At 46.3% G+C, this 21,193-nt stretch overlaps 7 protein-coding genes across 7 annotated transcripts; 5 read left to right on the forward strand and 2 right to left on the reverse strand.

Moving 5' to 3' along the window:
* Positions 1 to 615: 615 nt before the first annotated feature.
* N7487_010765 (uncharacterized protein) lies at positions 616 to 1,557 on the forward strand (the record flags this gene model as incomplete). The annotated part of the gene is made up of 1 exon (XM_056878495.1): positions 616 to 1,557. One exon carries the CDS (start codon positions 616 to 618, stop codon positions 1,555 to 1,557), a length of 942 nt encoding a protein of 313 aa, XP_056723814.1.
* A 3,452-nt stretch (positions 1,558 to 5,009) lies between these two features.
* N7487_010766 (alpha/beta fold hydrolase) lies at positions 5,010 to 5,978 on the forward strand (the record flags this gene model as incomplete). Its single annotated transcript, XM_056878496.1, has 1 exon — positions 5,010 to 5,978. One exon carries the CDS (start codon positions 5,010 to 5,012, stop codon positions 5,976 to 5,978), a length of 969 nt encoding a protein of 322 aa, XP_056723815.1.
* A 3,625-nt stretch (positions 5,979 to 9,603) lies between these two features.
* On the forward strand, positions 9,604 to 11,500 carry N7487_010767 (putative MFS multidrug transporter; the record flags this gene model as incomplete). The annotated part of the gene is made up of 5 exons (XM_056878497.1): positions 9,604 to 10,643; positions 10,698 to 10,822; positions 10,875 to 10,987; positions 11,055 to 11,184; positions 11,235 to 11,500. The coding sequence occupies 5 exons, from the start codon at positions 9,604 to 9,606 to the stop codon at positions 11,498 to 11,500; spliced, it is 1,674 nt and encodes a 557-aa protein (XP_056723816.1).
* Positions 11,501 to 11,991: 491 nt separating this feature from the next.
* On the reverse strand, positions 11,992 to 14,378 carry N7487_010768 (Zn(II)2Cys6 transcription factor domain-containing protein; the record flags this gene model as incomplete). The annotated part of the gene is made up of 5 exons (XM_056878498.1): positions 11,992 to 12,916; positions 12,970 to 13,449; positions 13,505 to 14,043; positions 14,102 to 14,269; positions 14,322 to 14,378. The coding sequence occupies 5 exons, from the start codon at positions 14,376 to 14,378 to the stop codon at positions 11,992 to 11,994; spliced, it is 2,169 nt and encodes a 722-aa protein (XP_056723817.1).
* Positions 14,379 to 14,682: 304 nt separating this feature from the next.
* Positions 14,683 to 15,629, forward strand: N7487_010769 (PHD finger protein; the record flags this gene model as incomplete). The annotated part of the gene is made up of 2 exons (XM_056878499.1): positions 14,683 to 14,845; positions 14,899 to 15,629. The coding sequence occupies 2 exons, from the start codon at positions 14,683 to 14,685 to the stop codon at positions 15,627 to 15,629; spliced, it is 894 nt and encodes a 297-aa protein (XP_056723818.1).
* Positions 15,630 to 16,544: 915 nt separating this feature from the next.
* Positions 16,545 to 19,169, forward strand: N7487_010770 (glycoside hydrolase family 92 protein; the record flags this gene model as incomplete). Its single annotated transcript, XM_056878500.1, has 6 exons — positions 16,545 to 16,668; positions 16,724 to 16,756; positions 16,809 to 16,918; positions 16,973 to 17,790; positions 17,848 to 18,531; positions 18,590 to 19,169. 6 exons carry the CDS (start codon positions 16,545 to 16,547, stop codon positions 19,167 to 19,169), a joined length of 2,349 nt encoding a protein of 782 aa, XP_056723819.1.
* A 296-nt stretch (positions 19,170 to 19,465) lies between these two features.
* On the reverse strand, positions 19,466 to 20,477 carry N7487_010771 (uncharacterized protein; the record flags this gene model as incomplete). Its single annotated transcript, XM_056878501.1, has 5 exons — positions 19,466 to 19,549; positions 19,606 to 19,803; positions 19,864 to 20,238; positions 20,292 to 20,350; positions 20,402 to 20,477. The coding sequence occupies 5 exons, from the start codon at positions 20,475 to 20,477 to the stop codon at positions 19,466 to 19,468; spliced, it is 792 nt and encodes a 263-aa protein (XP_056723820.1).
* Between the last annotated feature and the right edge of the window lie 716 nt (positions 20,478 to 21,193).

Genomic DNA, 21,193 nt, shown 5'->3' on the forward strand with positions numbered 1-21,193 from the left:
CCTTGCAGACTCCAACCTTTTCCTTCGTATCGCACTCTAGCCTCCCTGTTAAGCCTCGCTCAGCTTCTCGAAGAAGCTCTCGTAGAGATGATATGCCAATGGCAGATTTCTTATTCACGGTAATCTGTGCCACTTTCCTCTGCCCTTTTTTTTTGAGAGGTTTTGGATCAAGCGTCTTATTTTGTTGCTGACATCTCGCGTAACAAAGAGGTCGTATGAGAATCAGTCCTGGGCCATATCCATAGCGGGGAATAGGAGGCTGGATGGTTACATATGGAATCGAATCCACTTGATCGGAAGACAAACTTGACTCGGTCACTTTTCATTTAAACAGAAGTTGGAAGTTGAGCAAATCCGGAGGGTTTCCAAGTGGCCGGGCGATCGTTATATATACCCGGGGGAGCTCTATCACCCCCCACCAGTGAGAAAAAAGACAGAATTCAGCAGTGCAACAGATATAATCTCAAAAAGATATAAAAAAAAATCAGAAACCCATGTAATTATTACATTCATTTACATTTATCTCATATGTATCCACGTGACCTGTAATCGGAACCCGGCCCGTTCATTTCCCCACGCGCGTGCGAGCTGTTTTCCCAAGAGCACAACCCAACAATGAACGCACTTGTCCAGTCTGCCCTGACTGATGTCGAATCCAAACTCAATGCTCTCCTGACTAGTCTCACAACCTCTCCCACTGCTGCAGGGGCCCCCGCAGCAGCTGTCGCCCTGCTCGATGCGGACGACACGCTAACCTCCGCCATTGAAACCCTTCGACAGCACCAAGAAAACCACGCAAAGATTCTTCGACTACGGAACGAGGCCCAACAATTGGAGGACCGAGTCAAGGGAATCGTGGGGGATATTGAAGGCTTCGAGAAAGAGATCCGCACAGCTTGTGGAGACAACGGCGACAGCGACAGCGATTTCGAGTCTGACTCCGATGACGACCTTGGAGGAAAGAAATCATTGCTACGGGGAATCAAAGAGATTGACTACAAGTTACTCTTGGATTTCGCACGTCGCATCAGCAAATACAACCACGAAGCAGCAGCCGATGCCGCAACAGGCGTTGTGAAACGGCAGGAACAAGGAAATACACTCGCCGACAAGGATGTGACGATGACGGGAACAAACGGAGAACAACCAACAGAGGGGGGCGCAGAGCCAGTGGCATCTGTCACCAAAAATGCAACGCAGTGGCTGGACGAGTCCGCAAATGTTACGCGCCAGGTCTACATGCTGCCCTACCCGATGGAGGAACGGATACGGATGGGATTGATGGGTCAAATCCAGCTTTCTGCTGGTGATGATCCCGAGAAGGAGGTGGAACGATTATTACGTGAAGCTGAGGGTCTTGGGGCCGCAGAGCCCCCAGCACCGGTGGAACCCGCGGAAAGCACAAAGCAGGCGGGCGAGGCTGCGAAGGCTGCAGTTCAAGCCGGATCATCAGCCGCTGGAATGCCGCGGGCGCATGTCCCCGCGCCAGCACCGAAACCCAAGCCCAAGGCAATGCTGGACCTTGATCTCTACGACCCCGATGAAGATGATGATTGAGTGTTTTTAAAGCGGGCGTTGCATTCGATTTTCATAATGATACCAGCTACAATAGCACAGAAAGCCATTCAAGATTTTCTTTTTCAACCATGTCTCATATTGCATAAATCGGGGCCTTTAATCCAGCATTTACATCTTACATGAGTTGAAGACCCGGCCTTCTACCGGAACATCTTATTATATGTAGGTAGAAGGGAATAACACAGAAACACCGCAATGCTACCGATGACATATTTGAAATAATTGGCTTGACAAACCCCCTCTCCCACCCCACGAAGTAATGAATTTGCTGAAACTATACCCAGCCGTAGGGCGACTGCTCTTATCAAAAGTTCTCATGGAAAAAATTGTTTTCATAAATTCAGCCCCTTTTTGCCCTTCTTACATGCCCCCTGCAACATGCCTGGATTCACTTCAATAATTACATACATATGACAATCCAAAAATATAGGTTCAAAAAAATGAAGAATGCCTCCTATCGGGATTGAACCGATGACCTCGTCATTTCATACGTTCGTATTTCTACTACGAGTGACGCGCTCTACCACTGAGCTAAAGAGGCTACTTGGATGCTTTTTGTTGCAGCTGAGGTATCATTACTATGCCAGACATATCTATTTACAGTATACCCGCACAGTTTCAGCTGTGTTCAGAAATGACATACGGAGTGCATAATTACAACATCAAATATTACACATATACAACATGGAAGGTATTGATAGAAACGCCCCACTCCTACCTGATTTTTCAGATTACTATAAGTTACAATTACAACTTTATACCTCAACAGCCACGTCGTTGTTTGATTTAGTTATCACGTGACAGCTGTTGGGTTTTCTGGTATTGTATCCGAGGAATCAAGGATATCAATTCCAAGGAGATACAAAAGCGGCGTTATCATGGTATTGAAAACAAGGTTGCTACGTACATGTATAGACTAGAAATTTATACATCACAATCACAAAGTCATGGATATAGTAGCCCGACAGATCAGGGGAGGTCTAATCCAAAGAGAAGCACGTGATTGTATCAATTGCCCAAAGTCAACAAAATTACAGACACTCGCTAAACGCTAACGAGAGCACATGATATCCAGATCACCCTGCTATGACTTCTCGGCCTTTCGTTATGCGAGTATTTAAAGCGGTTTCATGAGATGTAGGAAGGAAGGTAAGCTTTATATTTGAGTTGCTGGGTGACGATTTCCGGTTAACTTGCAATGGCTTTATGTAGTCAAAGAATGCCCGGCTTCCAATAACAAGCTCGCATGGCTTAGTGGTAAAGCGCATGACTAGTAATCATGAGATCCTCGGTTCGACTCCGAGTGTGAGCAATTTTTTTCCCCTTCTTTTCAGGAAACTGCTTCTTCATACAGTCATTGGACAATTTTTTTACGCTTGGCCCGCACGGACATGTCTATATTGGTAGCTCAGGGAGAGTCAAGAAAAGCTTATGATTAATAGGTGGTGTCCACCCATTTTAGGTAGGCGGTATAGATATACAGAAGCGGTGGTTGTAGAGGAGAATAATCCAAATATTATGCCAGTCCATGGACTGTATATATTGCCAGAGTTTACCATTTTAATACGTCGGTATGGCCTATATTAATGACTGTTATCATGAGACCTGTTTTTGGCTGCAGTTCTCAAAAATAGCCTTCTGTAGTCAAGGAAGTGCCGGACTTACAATAAGAAGCTCGCATGGCTTAGTGGTAAAGCGCATGACTAGTAATCATGAGATCCTCGGTTCGACTCCGAGTGTGAGCATTTTTTTGTGTTTTCTTATCCGACATAGGAATTGCTGGGATATGGCGACCCCATGACGTCTTTTTAGTGCATATGTAATATTTTTACTTAACTAGATATTTCCCTCATTATTATTACAGCTACATATATAGGGTTATGTATAAGTATAGGCGGTAAAAACTTAAAATTTGCAATCTAATCTTTCCTTGTACGAAGTATAAAAAAAAACAAAACTAGTCGGCCGCTTACGCCGCCTTGTGATGTCTTGTTCGTGGTTTTTATATGTATTTTTTATATGTATGTAATATATATACGAGGGCGGTTAAAAAAAAAAATCATACTCTGTGCAAAAGAAATACTTTTCTATGTATACATATGTACTTTGCAGAAATAATCAGTTACTTATTATGGCTTATCGTATCTTTTGTACGTTCTTTTTCATCCCGTAGAAGGTAATTTTAAGTCCGGAAAAAAAAAGCTTTGCATCTTAGATAGTGGCTGGTGCACTGATTAAAAATAATAATTTTTTAAAAAGAAATGCTCACACTCGGAGTCGAACCGAGGATCTCATGATTACTAGTCATGCGCTTTACCACTAAGCCATGCGAGCTGATTGGTGGAAGCCTCGCACATCTTTACCTACATGATGGAAGAAATAGGGTTCCAGAAACCTGCGGATCAACTCATGGCCACTCACTACCAACTGTTGATTACAGGTATGGTTTTTTTGTAAGGGTATACCCTTAACGATTGTTTTACGCTAATGTTCTATCTCTTTATCTATACTCCGTGGTTCGAATTATATAAAGCGATAACTAGCACCTATATGGGGAATGGAAGTGTTAGGTAACGATAGGTATATATATATACACTAAGCGGAGTTAATAAAATGTAAATAATTGAATAGATATAATAACAACCTTTTCTAGATTTACTACCCACCGCAAGAAAACATCTAAAAGCTACTAGCTTCTGTATATAAACCTAAAGGAAACGCGAGCGACTCTAAGCAGCCTGATAGAGGGCACGGGTCTGAGTCTCCTTGCCTAAGATAGCATGAGAACTTTTTTTTTTTTAAAAAGAAATAAACCAACAAGAGCATACCGCGAGTCTTCCGCAACCTTGTGAACAAAATTGAGTCTTTTTGAATTGGAGAGGTACTGAAACGCAGGATCTAGTGATGGCAGGTCTCGCGTGAGAGGACAGCGATGAGAGGTTGATGAGGTGGCCAGTGACCACTACAGCAGGCTAGTTGACCGCACAGGGAGGAAGAGAGAGAGAGAAATACACAGAGAGAGTGAGAGCGTCCCAACCACCAACAAACAGTAGGACGTGTGGGGTGACCGCTATACAATCGGTGGCTGAGCACCCAGGGAAGTGGTTCCGTGCGAATACCAAGAGCCGAATTCACTGCGTTTTCACCAGATCAAGGGAGTTTGGGACGAGCGATATTCTCCCACCAGACTCAATAATATCTCTCACGTTCATACCTAGGCTAGGGAGCTCTACTGGAGGGCTTTATGTGACATGACTCATACATATTAGTCCACATGTGCTCTAACCACTTAACTAGGCAGTAGACTAACCTTGGAATCACTTGGAATTTTTCGTTATATAAGACGCCCCCATTTCCCCCCTACTCCCCCCTGTATTTGAGTGCACCATTTGCCTCATCTTCCCCACCTTCCTCAACATCTTCTCTCTACCATGGAACACTTCCAACATACCGCCCACATCGGAACCCACTCCTTGAGCTACACATTGAGAGGTATTCCTCGGCAGCCTGGCGCCCCGCTTGTGGTGGTTCTTACCGGGATCACCAGCAGCGCGCTAGAATGGAGCGCGGTGTGTCGATATCTCGAGAATGAGGCATCAGTGCTGCTGTATGAACGGACTGGCTACGGTCAGAGCGAAGCATCCCCTACCGCCGAGCCGGACTCACTAACAATTGTGGATGAGTTGTCTCGGCTACTCACCGCTGTGGCCCTGCAACCCCCGTATCTAGTGGTCGGCCATTCCTGGGGCGGAATTCTAGCGAGGGAGTTTCTTGCGGCCCGCGGGCACGAGGTGATCTGCGGCATGGTGTTAGTGGATGCCGTACAGGAGCGGATGCTCTTCGAGATATGGCCCGATCCCTGTATCGCAGCCGTCACGGTGGGGCTAGATTATATGGAAGTCGTCGGGCTGACCCGCGATCATCAACTAACGGAGGTCGAGTGGGCAGAGCTTATTGCGGAGGAAGCTAGCCCACACCATACGCAACAGGCCACTCGCGAGCTGCCCTATCTGCAGATCAGCCGCGCCGTCCTAGCGAAGAAACAACAGCTCCTCCCTGGGCGAGACCTCCTCCGCGGCCAGCCGCTCAGTGTGCTCCGGGGCAATTCGCATCTGGACCAGGAGCGGATGTACCACCGGGGCATGGCAGAAGGGTTGGGGACTGAGGCCGAACGAGCGACCTTTTGTCACTACCTAGAGCACTGGGACGCTAGTGAGGAGGCTTTTCAACGCGAACTCCTGAATCTGTCGAGTAACGCGCGCTTCTCCACCACGACTCAAAGTGGCCATAATATTCAAATCACAGAGCCGGAGCGTGTCGCTGATGAGATACGCTGGGTCCTACAGAGAGCTGCATCCATTTCCAACAGCTTGCCATCTGACCACCAGCTAGCAATATAACAGTCACTGGACACCATCTTGAATATAGAATTTGGCAGTGCAAAATACGACATGCTCAGAGATCCCGGGCCTCTTTTTTTTTGATATGTCCTATACTATCTTCCACCAAAGTTAAGGGTCAAAAGGCATGAGATGCTGCAAGAACCAACGTACCCAGTCTCCCAGGTTCCAAGGTTCGGATAGACGTACTACTATTTTGGCCCTGCATCTAGTATGAATTTACTTCTTTGCTGAACTTTGTTTTGCGGGACACTATGCCTTTTACAGCTAGACTACCCGTAACCCACACTTTTGACTGTATCCTATTACTACTTAGGGAGTACGGTAGTACATAAGAGTATAAAGAACTATTGTAGTTACATATATTTTGCATGAGCCTTACGTGAAAGGTGAACCCTTATTTTCCCTTTATATAGTCAAAACAACCCAAAAATCCCACCAATCAGCTCGCATGGCTTAGTGGTAAAGCGCATGACTAGTAATCATGAGATCCTCGGTTCGACTCCGAGTGTGAGCATTTTTTTGCTTTTCTCTGGCTTGTTCTGACGCCAGGACGGATGCTTTGCATGAAGTGCGAGAAGCTTCACCCGCCTATCGTTTTGCTTACATGTCAGACGAACGTGCCAAGGTTACCGTCTCCTAGAACAAGATCAGCCTGTAAGAACCCATGACCAAGCCCTTCTTTCTACAAACCTTCCCGTGTCCCTTTTCTATTTACCTTTGTTCCCGAACTCTTGTTCATCTTTTCATATGTGGTTTGCATATCCTTATTGCCAAGGGCAAAGCTAATAGGAATGTTGATCTTCTTGATCTTACGGATCTTACGGATCTCGAGGATACTAGGATAACTAGTGAACCCAGAATTAAGAGGAAGTTTCCGTTCAGTAGTGTCGTCACTGAAGCCCGGATTTACGATATGCTTTCCTTCCTAGCCGAACCTAGCTTCGTAGATGGTGGAAAATGGTGAGACTGTTAACCGATTCAAGAAGTGTAAATCATAGTCACATAAGGCTTGAAGTGAAGATAGATATAGCTAGTATTTATGGTGTGTTGAATTCTTAGGCTGTCAGTAAATTTGCGATCTTAGCTCGCCTTCTATATGGGGGACCAAGTGACTATCTATTAAGCAAATCATAGCTAGGAGTTTCGACTCAGAAACCTATAAGTTAGTCGATGGGGTCCCCATGATCGCCTTGACAGTATTATAAGTAGGGATTAAACTGCGAAGCATCATAATAATCTATGATTTATATTCTCGGATTTTGGGAATCGATGCCCTAAGATATGACCCTAAACAAGAATTGGACATCTTCTACCAAGGCCCGCAGCCAGCTCTCTGATACACCTAGATCCGGACATACCCAAACACAGGAGGTAGACCGGGGGTAAACGATTTAGACTTACCTGCACAGTAATCATTTAGCTTTCTCGTCAGACATAGAGAATTGTTGACCTTATCAACGGATAAGATACGAGCCAATTACCTTGGGGATAAACATCAGGATGATAGAAGCTTTCAGCTAGGATAAAAGACCTAGTAACGAGGGAGAAAGTCCTTCCTGAACAGAACAGCGGTGAAGTTGGCTCAGTAGAAGTTCCCCCTAGTAAGAATCCTCGCTGTAGGTTGATCTACAGCTTTTATTGTCAACTCTCTTTTCCTACCTTTAGAACTCTTCATTCGCGAAAACTTACCTAGCAGATAATACTAAAGCTGACTATAAAGCCCCCCAGGATTTGTGATCGGGAGCCCAGCGGTACTCGGCATGGAAGAATGGGATGATAAAATGAACAGGATAGCTGGAAGAATTAAATGATACCACTGTCCTCTGTGGTTCAAGGCCATACGTGTAGCGGAAACCAAGGATATCTTCTACAGGCAAGGCAGTGACGACTAGGTAGATAGTAGTCAATCTCTAGATCATAAGAGTATGAGAGAGCAGAGTTCGGCCGGGGTCTAGCTGGACAAGTGTGGGGAGTTGTATCGGGATTTGGGGCGGTAGCAAGATGATGCTCTAGCTGGAAACTATAAGCATTACTTGCTGGATATAGGCAACTCCTAGCAGCCAAAGAAATTTACGATTGCCTACAGCCCATATCACGTTCTTTTTTACTGCTTTTCGTATGTTTACATTGCGAGCATACTATGACAAAGAGTGGGATTTGTAGTATTTTTATGAGCCTTATGTAGAAATGACATTTTCCTTTATATAAGCAAATCAGTGCCAAATATCAACCAATCAGCTCGCATGGCTTAGTGGTAAAGCGCATGACTAGTAATCATGAGATCCTCGGTTCGACTCCGAGTGTGAGCATTTTTTGCTTTATTCTTTATTCTTTATTTCTACTATATTTCTAGCAAAGTAGCCTTATGTATAGTGCGAGAGACCAGCAAGCAAAGACCTCGCTCGCATGGCTTAGTGGTAAAGCGCATGACTTGTATATTCCCATTAGGGATGATGAGATCATGAGATCCCTGGTTCGATCCCGGGTGTGAGCTTTTTTTATATACATACTTATATTTATGTAGATCACTGAATCGGTGACTCTATGTCTGTTTTTGCGTGAAAGATACAGGGCATTTTATTACTAGAATAAAAAGCGTATCGTTGAGACCATTATGCTAGTCTGATATTTTGTGTTGTAATTTCCAACAGCGTTATTGGGTATACTCATGCTGAATGGCTTTTACACCGATTCCAAGGTTACATAGTTGTATATACACACACCGTCCTTCTCGCACCCCAGTGGAATTTCGCATTAAGGCGCTACCTAGGGAGACTTGCTTTCTGACAAGAGTGGCGGCATACATCTGGGTAATACTGGATGTTGATTGCCCGAGGTCAACTCCCCATCGTGTCAGCCGAAGCTGGGTCAACAACAATGGAATATTGCTTATATTCTAGTGAAACCATAGGAGCAGTTGGCTGTATAACCTCTATAGCTGGCGGTTTAGGACTTGAAATAATTAGCTGCAAACTGTAGTATTAGTAGTAACTGCATCTATAATAGTGTTTTGAGACTGGATGCGTGGCTGGCCGAGTCTCCTGTTTACCAAGACTTTGCTCCATAGACCTTTCTTTCTTCCATCATGACCTGTAGCCCGGCTTCTCCATCAAACTTGCCCTCTTATTGCCCTTATTAGGAATATGTAGTACCACACCGGAGGATGTTCCGGACCAATTTCACCTATTATCTCCTCTTCAAAAGGGCAAGAAGTTGGACCCAAAAATGTCTGCGTTGTCGGATTATAATTGCGGGCCTGTCGGCTGGGGTCTTATCCACAATCCCCTAGAGTGTGGAGGGAAGAATTTCGACAAACCCAATGATGATCGATAGAGTCATGATCCCCGGATGTCACCTCCACACCACGAAACACGCGAAGAAACCTGGTAAAGCTTGATCGAGCCAGACTGTGCTGGTCACCCGGACCAATCGGAAATACCGAGGATTTACATACGGAGTCGATGTAATGAATTCTCGGCACTTCTCTGGAGAAGAACAAAAAGCATTTAATTAGACTCCGGGGCCCCGGTTTATGCCTGATATCCAGAATGGCGGCTCTTGTCCTCTTGGGTGCTATTCTGCTGAGAGCTCTTGAAATATTCTTGTCAGATCCTTCATTACAATGAGTCACCACGAAGACCCTTTCTCCAATCAAGATCAACCAGACGGAGACGTGGAGAAGCAAGATGATAGTGACGGTGAAATCCGCTCTCCTGGGGGTACTCCTCAGCCCAGCCGCCGAAAGAAGGAAGGTGCAGATGGAGCTGTCAATGGACATGACAGAGAAGAGTTGAAAGAATGGGAGTGCTATGACAAGCTAGGATACTCCTATCCCTGGTGGAAGAAATGGGGCATTATCTCCGTCATCTTTGCTGTCCAAACATCCATGAATTTCAATGCCAGTTTCTATGCCAGCAGCATCAAATTGTACGCGACGCACTTCAGCATCTCGGAGCAGGCCGCACGTGTTGGCCAGATGGGGTTTCTCATTGCTTATGCATTTGGCTGCGAGTTTTGGGCACCCTTCAGCGAAGAGTTTGGTCGATGGCCAATAATGCAGCTCAGTTTGTTCTTCGTCAATATCTGGCAGATCCCCTGCGCTCTGGCTCCCAACTTTGGCACCATTGTTATCTGCCGCATTCTCGGAGGTCTATCATCCGCCGGTGGTTCTGTAACACTCGGCATGGTGGCAGACATGTGGGAGCCAGAGGACCAACAATATGCTGTGGCCTTCATTGTGCTATCTTCTGTAGCAGGCTCGGTAATTGCCCCAGTCGTTGGGGGCTTCGTGGCAACTTTCCTGGACTGGCATTGGAATTTCTGGATTCAGCTTATCCTTGGAGGTTTTGTGCAGATGCTGCACTTCTTCATTCCGGAGACCAGATGCAGCATCCTCATCACAAGGGAGGCTAGGCGAAGACGGAAAAGCGGAGATATGGTGTGGAGTGGTGATGAGCTGAAGAAAACTCGGATGTCCTTCCGCTGGGTATTCATGGTTTGGATACGGCCGTTTGTTATGTTTGTGCGCGAGCCTATCGTCTTGTGTCTCTCTCTGCTCAGCGGCTTCAGCGATTCTCTCATCTTCACTTTCCTTCAATCGTATACGCCGGTATACAAGCAATGGCACTTCACTACAATTACAACTGGACTCTCATTCCTCCCGTGAGTATGCATGATCTTGAATTCTGGGTGGTTCTAATCATTTTGATTCTACAGACTTCTGGTGGGCTATTTCATTGCCTATTTTTCATTTCTTCCATGGATTCATAAACATTGCAGCATTAGAGAGAAAGACCCAGATACTCTCCAGCCAGAAGCTCGGCTTTATTGGTTACTTTGGGGTAAATATTCTCAAGAATCGTTCCATTAGTCTCATTACTGACTCCGCAAAAGTGGCTCCTCTGCTGACAATTGGCCTATTTGGATTCGCATGGACTAGTCTTGGTCCACCCCATGTCCATTGGATTGCACCTATGATCTTCTCGGCCTTGATTGCCATTGCTAATGTAAGTGAAAAGTGAAGGAGATCCCTATCCCTTGATAAAACACTGAGAATGTATTCTCTTGATCAAGTACGCCATTTATATGGCCACGATTGACTACATGATTGCCGCGTATGGTCCATATGCGGCCTCGGCCACAGGAGGAAACGGATTCGCTCGTGATTTCCTGGCCGGTATTGCAGCGATGTACTCAGTGCCCAGTAGGTCACCACAGTCCTACAACAGAATACGCTCTGACCGAAAAACACAGTGTACACAAACATGGGTACAACACACCACCTTGAATGGCCTTCCACCTTCTTGGGATTTATGGCAATCCTCTTCACCATTCCAATATACATATTCTATTGGAAAGGCCCTAGGATTCGAGAGCTGTCACCATTTGCGCAGACCTTGGCTTCCGACAGAAAGAAGGCTGGCCGGAGGGTTTCTTCCTGTGGTTCCGGTGATCCAGATCCGGTTGAAAGATATCTGTCTGGGCGGTCCTCGGAGGAGACCAGAACTAGATCCGGTTGAACTGTATCAGAACGGTGGAAATAAAGAGTATGCACTCATTGGCACAGGATGTAAGAACTGGTTGCATTAAAAAGCTTTTCTTTGTTTTTATGGAGACATTCTTCGTGCCGATCTCTATTTCTGTTAGGCCTTGATCATTGCTAGACAAGAAAACTGAGTTTAATTTTCGTGTTGTTTTGATACAATGCTACAATGGATACAATGCTACAATATTCCAATAGACTTGTTTTCAAGTAATTTGGAGAGGTCCGTTAGTACACACTGGGTATGCGTGATGGAAGAATGCCATCATCCCATCAAACTGTAGCCATGTCATAGCCAATACCTCGGAAATAGTCCCCGATGAACCTTGAGTAGCGATATTCTCAGTATTGTATAAATGTACTTTGCTCACCAGAGTGTTTGAAATTAGGTATATAAGGTAGATAGACATTTAGTCATAGTATATAGTTCATGGTCCCTCCCGATGTAGAAACAGAAATCAAGTAAAATCATTGATTCCAGGAATCCTGGAGTTTCCGAATGGCATATTCAGTAGTCCAACCCAAATCAGCCTCAACCCCCCGTAGCAGATCAACAATAATCTGATGTTCCTCGGTCTTTTCAAGACACTGTCCGACAGCGACAAGAAGCGGGACCATGAATATGCGAACTCCACCCTGGGGGCGACCTAGTGCAATACCACTGACTTCACGGGAACGGAATTCGACCTCTTTCGTAACCTCCCGATACCCTTGTAAGCGGTCAAAGGCTGTAGACGGTGCGCTGATCACATCTGCCGGACGATTGAGCAATAATGCGATGCGCCCGAAATGGTAATGTTGCATGGCAGCAGCACAGGTGGTTAAACTGTGGAAGATTTCAGGGAATGGCAAGTAACTGCCTTCGGAAGTGTTTGATATGTCCTTGGGGCGTTCGATCCGTACAGAAGAACGGAACGTTTCGGGCACATTTTCAAACCATGTTTGAAACTCGAAAGATAGTTTGAGCCATGTATCTGTGTCCGGATATGGCAATTGAGTGGCGTTTGGTGTTGTGCCCGGAATCTCGGGTGAAGCTCCCGGTGGAGATCCTGTCCACTGCGCGAGCTGTAATTGTTTAGACCTGGCGAGAAAATTGATGACTTTCGTGACAAGCCAGACCAAGCCATTAGCAGCCTGATCTTCCCGCGATAGAGTTGATCCATTCCGGATAATATGAAAATCTTTCTGGTCATTAATTGAAATTCCTGCTGCCCGCCAGAGGGGCAGGTTCTCTGGGTCAAAGTGTGTAGGTGATCGAGTGAAATAAGAACCGAGATAGTCTTGGCGAGCGAAATTCCAGAAGGCGGCCTGGATGCCATGAGAAAACAGGGCGGATGTTGCCGAATGTAAACTGAGAAGAGATTCAAACAAAGGACGAATGCGAGCAAGTTGCCTGGGTTTAAGTGTTAGTAAGAATAAAAGCAACCATCAACGAAAATGTCTTACATGTGCCACTCGTCCCCGGGCATATCTAAAAGCCTATACATGGTAAGAAGCGTAGCAGTTGCCAACATCTCCTCTGTCTTTCGAATGACCGCCACGTCGTTTGGATCTTCACTCCCGGGATTCATGTTCGCTTGAGTCCGGCCAGAGCTGATCCATCGACCAACAATCTCAAAGGGGGATTCCAAAATTGCCGAGCTAGACACAGTGGTATATCCATCGGACGTAATGTTATTCAAATCTGAAGCGGCCAGGTAATAGTAATTGGCAGCCTTGAGGAACCAGTCAACTTGAGTTGCATTTGGGTAGGTTTCCGTGGTCGCAGGGCTTGTGAACATTCCACCCGTGGGAGCCTTAACTCCTTTCAAACGGGCAAGATGCTTGGCTGCTAAGGCTGCAATGGCGTACTTCACGGACAGATTGTTGATGGCTCGAATAGGAGCATGGACGGTGAAGAATTTCTGAGAATCGGATAAATCCAACCTAATTACATCATCAATACACTGCATAGGCAAAGAGAGATGCCAGCTGTACGCACCATGGGCCTATTATCTCAGAGTAATGTCGAGTGAGGAACGCGATCTCGTGTTCAGTTCCAGTCATGAGCTCCGAGAAGATATCTTGGAATTCATCTTTTTCGCTTCGATGTGATGAGCTCTCGGAGATGACCCTGTGGTAATCAGGGTTCTTAAGTGGGATTGGGTTGTAGGTGTTATCAAATGTTGGGAAACCTCCTGCGGCCGCAGTTGGTGAAATTGACTTATAAATCGTGTTTCTTGTAGATCCGCTGCCTTCCTCAGTGGCAGAGATGGAGTTTGGAATAGAGATAGCTGGGCTTTCTGGCGCATGCATGGTTGTTTGTTGGGTACTCCCCATAGCAACCTCTGGCCGGTTAGAATGACCAGGCATCTCTAATAGCATCTGGTCATCTTGCGAGCCTAACCTCGTGGCCCCCATCTCGAAGTGAAGAGCGGGATTAGCTTGCTCTTGAGGTTGATTCCATTGCAAAACCTGCTCACTGAGTCCTACTTGTGAACTTTTTGGCTGTGTTGAGTCTGATGTCAGCTCTGCGGGGGCCTATCATATCACAAAGCATGAGTATCTGAGCATGATTATAATTGGCAGTTTGACCTACTTTGCTTGAATTGAATGATGAGATTGGTCTTGGATGAGGTTCTTGATATGGAGCATAGCGGCGCCTTACTGTGGCTCCTTGATCGATAAATTTGCGGGTTTGAACATACCCTGGGCATTCGACCCCTGCGGTGGTGCACCGCTGACAATGAGGGCGAGTCTCATCACACTGTCACAGGTTAGTAATAATCCGCAAATTTATGTTTGAAAGTCGAACTAACCTTGAGATGCCTCTTTTTGCAACGCTCGCAAGCTTTGTTAGATGGCACCCCAGGCATTGTGGGTTGTATCGTGATCTCCAGGGCTTAGTGCTCAGTTTTTGAGATCATGAGGGAAGCTCCACTTTGCGTCTTTATAATACAAATGGCTACTTCACATTTCGAAAATACATCGAGCGAAGATGCAATTCGAGGGTATGAAATCTAGAATGAATGATGCAAGATACGTGCCAGGCCCGCGGGCCCGCTGAAGGGTCGATTACATAAGCTCTCGGGAATTTCTCGCTCGGAACTCGGACTTTGGTCACGTTTTCCCTTGTACATCCTGTCGTCATCTACTTTTCTTCTACCAAAACCATACATCATGTTGCGAACACCGTCCATTCTCGTTGATAGTCAATATGAATCACCTTCTCCATTGATCCGGTCTATTGAAGATCACGATCAGATACGATGGGGCTCAATATCTTCAACACAGCCTGTTCTTTCAGGCCCAGAACAAATTCGCGTATATCATGAATGGATTGGTGTGCCACTATATCACAACTGACCAGTGATATCTGCTAACTAATTATCACAGATGCTGGGAAGCCTCATAATATAGTTTGTTGGGAATGTCGTCTCCCTGACAGTCTGATTGGTTGTCAGACCTGCTGTAGATCCTATCATACTGCATGTCTATTGGATGTGGTTCGCTCTGCAAATAACTTTTATTGCCCGTCTTGCCGGGCGAGATCTTGGGATCGTGCACCGCCTCAGTTCCCTGTGCCATCTCCAGCCCCAAGTACTGGTGGGACAACCCCAAACAGCCATCCAGACCCGTCTGGAAATATTCCAATTCGTGGTGATAGATCACCAACTGAATCACGGCGTAAATCGTCAGCGGCCCCGCGCATGATGCCCCCTACTTTGAACCGTGTTGATGAACTTAATTCTCGCGGTACGCCAGCGGAGGTATTCTCTGTGGAAGAGACGTACCCTCAGCTTCTGGAATATCTAGCGCTACCAGAAAATGAGACAAAGCACCTTGCCCAACCGTCACAGTTCAAGCATCAACTGGAAATGGCGATAAAAGAGATTGAATCAAATCGGGCATTAATACGAGAAAAGGTGAACATCCGAGAGGACTATTCACGATTACAACGCGAGAATGCACAAATCAAAGCATACCTTGATTCCAAACGCTCACCCCGAGATACTGCCATTCCCAGCCCTTCGGCAGTTTCACACGAAATCATCTCAAGACCGGCGTCTGAGCAAAGGGGGAAGGCTTGGGACAGTCTTGCTCTTGACACACTTGACATGTTTTGACTGTTCGTGTCTGGCTGCACGAATAATTTTTTGCCTCATAGCCAACCAGGACACCGAATTTGAATAAAGAGTTGCAATTGCAGCAAAAGAACAAACATTGAATGTCTTGAGATTTCAATTTACCCGACACGATCGCTTTCAATGGGCTCAATATTTGCCGAACATCATTTATCGACGTTCTGGACGCATTTTGGAAATACTGCGTTTCGTCGAAAGGTTTCCGACCGGTCGATCATAATGTTGATCATGCCACCGTTACCCTCTCCATCTCTTTGACATAAAATAGCGCGGATAAGGTTACATAAAATGAAGGCTTTGGCTCAGTCTCGACTCGTTGGCCCTCGGAATTAACGGATCACCCCCTGGAGAGACAACGTTCCCCGCAGCTCGGGGTAATTGGCTCCCCCTCAACCTCAACGATCGACAGCCAGTCATGGACCAGATCATTGTGAAGTTTTTCCTTGAATCCTTGTTCAAACATCTTGCGTATCTCCGCTTTTCGCTCCTTGACCTCTCCCAATGTGGGGAGCAAACGAGTGTAGTAGTGTGTGCTCCGTATTCCCAGACCAGATGTGGTAGATGTGACACCACTTTGGTCGAGGGTGGATGCTCTGTGCACTGGTGAATCGCTGCATATTGTCATTTGGCCTAAAGTCCAAAAAGAGTACAAAGGAGGTGACTGGCAGTTTCCCCATTTTTTGTCATTTCCCTTGAAAGGCAGTTCGCATGCCGATCTGGGTTGGAATGCTTTCCCCGCGACTTGTTACCAATCCCTAAATAAGGGGCTTAAATTCCGCAATGGAACGCGTGATTTTTAGGTCTTAATTATAAATTGGACAGCTATTGGATTATCTTTGTGTATGGTCGAGGATAGTTACTGGATCCATTATGCCATCACAGCGTCCCTCCCTCCGCATGTGGCTCCTCGGTGGCATTGTGACAGCCTTCTATGCTTCCGACGTCATAGCTACAAAGGATGCTTCAGATGATTTTGATGTCTTGAAATATGTCGATCCTTTGATTGGCACCGCCAATGGAGGTTTGTATTGAGCATGACGAGCATTTCTATCTGCTAAGGCTGACAACTCTTACAGGCCATGTATTTGCTGGCGCGACTTTGCCGTTTGGTAATTCATACCATGCACCGGTGTTTTTATCTACCAAGGCTAACAAATACAGGTATGGCCAAAGCTGTGGCGGACACAACAGGCGAGAATCAGGCTGGCTTCGCTTATGATACGAAGGTTGTGACTGGTTTCTCACACATGCATGACTCTGGAACTGGCGGCGTAAGTTTTCGCAGAATATTGGAGAACATGCCCTGTATCTGACTGGCTCCAAAGTCCCCATCAATGGGAAATTTCCCCATCTTCGCGCAAGGAAATTGCCCTCAAGACGATATCAACCAATGCAAGTGGCAACAATCGGACAGAGCAGCTGCCTGGGACAGAAAGTCGCCCGAAGCTCGCCCAGGGTATTTCAGCATTTCATTGGCGAATGGGGTTCACGCAGAAATGACAACCACAAATCGGTCTGCTTTATATCGATTCACGTTCAATGAAACCCCCGGCCAGTCGCTCAGTCCAGTGATTCTTCTGGATCTGATGGATTTACCGCAATCTCGAAAAAGTGGAAGTGCCGAGGTGGACAGATCGACCGGGCGTATCACGGGAAGTGGCACTTTCAGCCCGAGCTTTGGTATCGGCAGTTACAAGTCATACGTCTGCGTTGATTTTAAAGGAGCAGAGCTTCGTGACACAGGCACCTGGGAAAAAAACCAACCAAACATCAACAGGCCGACATTGACACTCGGGTCTAACGCATCATCCACTCTCTCGGCTGGTACATTTGCCAGATTCCACGCCCCCAAGGATAACAGTATTCTTGCTCGCGTTGGTGTTAGCTTCGTAAGTGCTCACCAGGCTTGCTCGAACGCTGAGCGAGAACAACCCGACTTTGACTTCGAGGGCACTGTTTCGGCTGCTGAATCTGCTTGGCGAAAAAAGTTGGATGTTATCTCTGTGGATGCAGATGGGGTTTCATCAGATCTACAAACGGTATTCTGGAGTGGAGCATATCGAACATTCATCAGTCCCCAAGACTATACCGGTGAAAACCCTCTGTGGAAAAGTGACGAGCCGTATTATGACAGCTACTATTGGTGAGTCAACTCCCCGCCAACAAATAAGACTAGCATGCTAATAATAATATGGCCCAGTATATGGGACTCTTTCCGCAGCATTCATCCACTGCTGACCCTAGTTGATCCTTTGTCCCAATCCCTTATGATGCGCAGCTTAATCGACACCTATAGACACGAAGGATATCTGCCTGACTGTCGCATGTCGCTTTGCAAGGGCTTCACGCAGGGCGGGTCCAATGCAGATGTGGTTATGGCAGATGCGTATTTAAAAAAGGTTCCGGGTATCGATTGGGACACTGCATATGAAGCTGTTGTCAAGGATGCAGAGGTAGAGCCCAAAAACTGGGATGTGGAAGGCCGCGGTGGCTTGCGGAGTTGGAAAAACCTTGGCTATATTCCTTTTGATGACTATGATCCCGATGGCGAAGGTACACACACTCGGAGTATATCGCGGACAGTGGAGTATGCCTACAACGACTTTTGCATTGCCGAGATGGCACAGGGCATGGGCCACCAGTCCGACTATGAGAAATATACGAAACGGTCTGGAAACTGGGTCCACATGTTCAAGCCCGATCAGAAGTCAAGCATCAAGGGGGTCGACACCAACTTCACTGGATTCCTACAGCCTCGATATACAAACGGCACATGGGGATACCAAGACCCAATATTTTGTAGTCCTCTTTTGAACTTTACCTCATGCTACCTCAATCCTGATGGCCATGAGACCTATGAAGGTAGTGCATGGATGTATACCTTGTGAGTGCTCACTTGTGTTCTATGCTTCTTCTCCTCGTAACTAACGCTTTACTTACAGCTATGCCCCCCACGACATGGGCGCTCTTGTCAAGACGCTTGGCGGTGCCGAATCCTTCACCTCTCGGCTTAGCTACCTCCATGACTCTGGTTTGCTCTACGTGGGAGATGAACAGGCCTTCTTACCCGTTTATCAATTCCACTACTCGGGACGGCCAGGTCTCTCGGCAAAGCAGAGCCACTTCTACATTCCATCCCAATTCAACACGACAGTCAATGGTATCGCCGGCAACGACGATAGCGGAGCAATGGGCTCATTTGTTGTTCTAAGCATGATGGGTCTGTGGCCAGTGCCCGGCCAGGACGTTTACCTGATCACTCCACCCTACTTCAAAGAAGTCAGCATTCGAAATGCTCTCACTGGAAAGGTCGCCACTATCCGCAACATCAATTTCGATCCTAGTTACAGGTCCATCTATATCCAGAGTGCCAAGTGGAATGGCAAACCATGGTCAAGGAATTGGATCAGCCATGAATTCTTCGCCGAGGGTGGTGTTCTTGAACTTGTGCTAGGATCTAAGGAGAGTGAATGGGGAACTCATATTCAGGATCTGCCGCCAAGTTTGAGTGATTATCACTGAACTGTTGATTGGGGGCTGAGATGCAACTGTACTGAGAGAGTGGCAGCTCAAGATTGTCCTTAGTACCTACAAGAATAGCCCGCCTCTGTAAGACTTTAATAGTCGTTCATGTATTTGGCTTCGGGTGACATTAGGGACGTTTTACGTGTAATAACATACCAACGTGTCTTTACTGGGTGTCCCCTTTTAATGTCTTCGATGTATACAAAGACAGTAAAAAGCATAAACTTCATTCGCGCATCCCCGACTTTAACACATAAAATAGCCTCTTGGGTTATCAAATCACGAGGAAGCATTTAAGGCAAAGTGTATCCTCCATCAATAATGAGGTTTGCACCAGTCATGTAGCTAGATGCATCTGAGGCGCAGAATACGTAGGCCTATATTGGGGATGGTCAACCGATGTCTAGAGGAAACTGGATCTGTGGAACCTTACCCCCTTCAACTCATAAGATTCGGCCATTCTCTTGGCCGGAATCAAGTCGTACCATTTGTCGCGCCATTCCTTAGGGAAGGTATTCAGAATGTCGGTAGCGATGTATCCAGGGGAGATGCAGTTAACTCGACAGTAGTCAACCCATTCGACAGACAAGCACTTGGCGAGATGAACAACTCCAGCCTTGGAGGTATTGTACTATGAAATGATGAGCGACACGCAGAAGGACCATTTTCAATAGAGCAATAGAGAACATACTGCCGCTTGCTTCTGTGGGATATTGACCAAATTCGCACTGACGGAGGCCGTGAAGATAACATTTCCATGGCCCTGTACCTTGAAAATGCGGCCGGCAGCTTGGGCAGAGTAGAAAGCACCATCAAGATTGACCTTCATGATCTCGCTCCATTGATCGGAGGTGTAGTCCTCGGCAGCGATGCTCGATACAATCCCAGAGTTGACGACCATGATATCAAGTTTCCCGAAATCCTCCACGACCTGCTGCACAACTGCCTCGACCTCGGACTGGATGGACACATTGGCTTTGTACGCTGCTGCGCGTACGTTATTAGTAGATGCAATCTCAGCTGCAATTGTATCGGCGGTATGGGATGTATGATATATCAAGGCGACCTTTGTAAATTGTTAGTTCGATTGTTTTGTAGGATCAGATAGCGTGGGCTTACATTTGCACCGGCCTCAGCCAATGCTCTCGAGACTTCAAGGCCGATTCCACGAGCGCCTCCTGTGATAGGATGTTATTCAAGACATGCTTGATGATCGGGAGGTACCGTACCAGTCACAACTGCGACCTTGCCCGTGAGGTCGAAGGCCTTCATGACATGCTGATTTGGGGGTTGTGCGAGGACCATTTTGTCGGTTGAGTAGGCTGTCACTCGTACTTGAGATAATAATATGAGCTCAATTAAAACAGCAACGAAGAAAAGAAATGGACGTGAGACATGTTCCCCCTCTATCCCCCGCATCGGGCCATCCCCGACGTGTCTCCAATCATTGTGACTTCATCCTGCAACTAAATTCCTGCAACTAAAAAGCCGACCGGACCTTGGCAAAAGCGCCGTAAAGTTGATAGATCCGGAGTCATTTCCACTAACAACCTTGAGTTTTTGGCTGTTGGTTCATTTTCCCGTTGCTGTGATGTGAATTGTTGACACGGCCAGCTGACGTGGTTGGGTGAGAGACATCAAGATGTCGATTTACTTTTTTGAGACCCTGGAACAACTGTTTATTCTCCCGGTTGAGCTCATAAGCCCAGAGGAGGGCGAGGGGTTCGTTGGATTTTGGATTTCCCATTGTCAAAGATGGGATCAAAGAGGTGAGGAGAAAAAGAAAGACCGAGGAAACTGAGCGCATATTTGTCTTATCTTTTACCGACTTACCTACATACACATGTCTGTGTATGTACATATATGTATGTATATACTAGAATGGACTTTATAATAAGAATAACCATTGATCTATTGATCTATTGATATCAAACCGGCTCATAAAGCAGCATGAAAAATTCAGAAACAACAAAGAAAGTGCTAGGCTTTATGTACTTTGTGTATCTGGTCAAATGTCAAGA

This window comes from Penicillium crustosum (genome assembly GCF_028827405.1).
Source record: "Penicillium crustosum strain IBT 35664 chromosome Unknown utg000005l_segment0_segment0, whole genome shotgun sequence".
NCBI lineage: Eukaryota > Fungi > Ascomycota > Eurotiomycetes > Eurotiales > Aspergillaceae > Penicillium > Penicillium crustosum.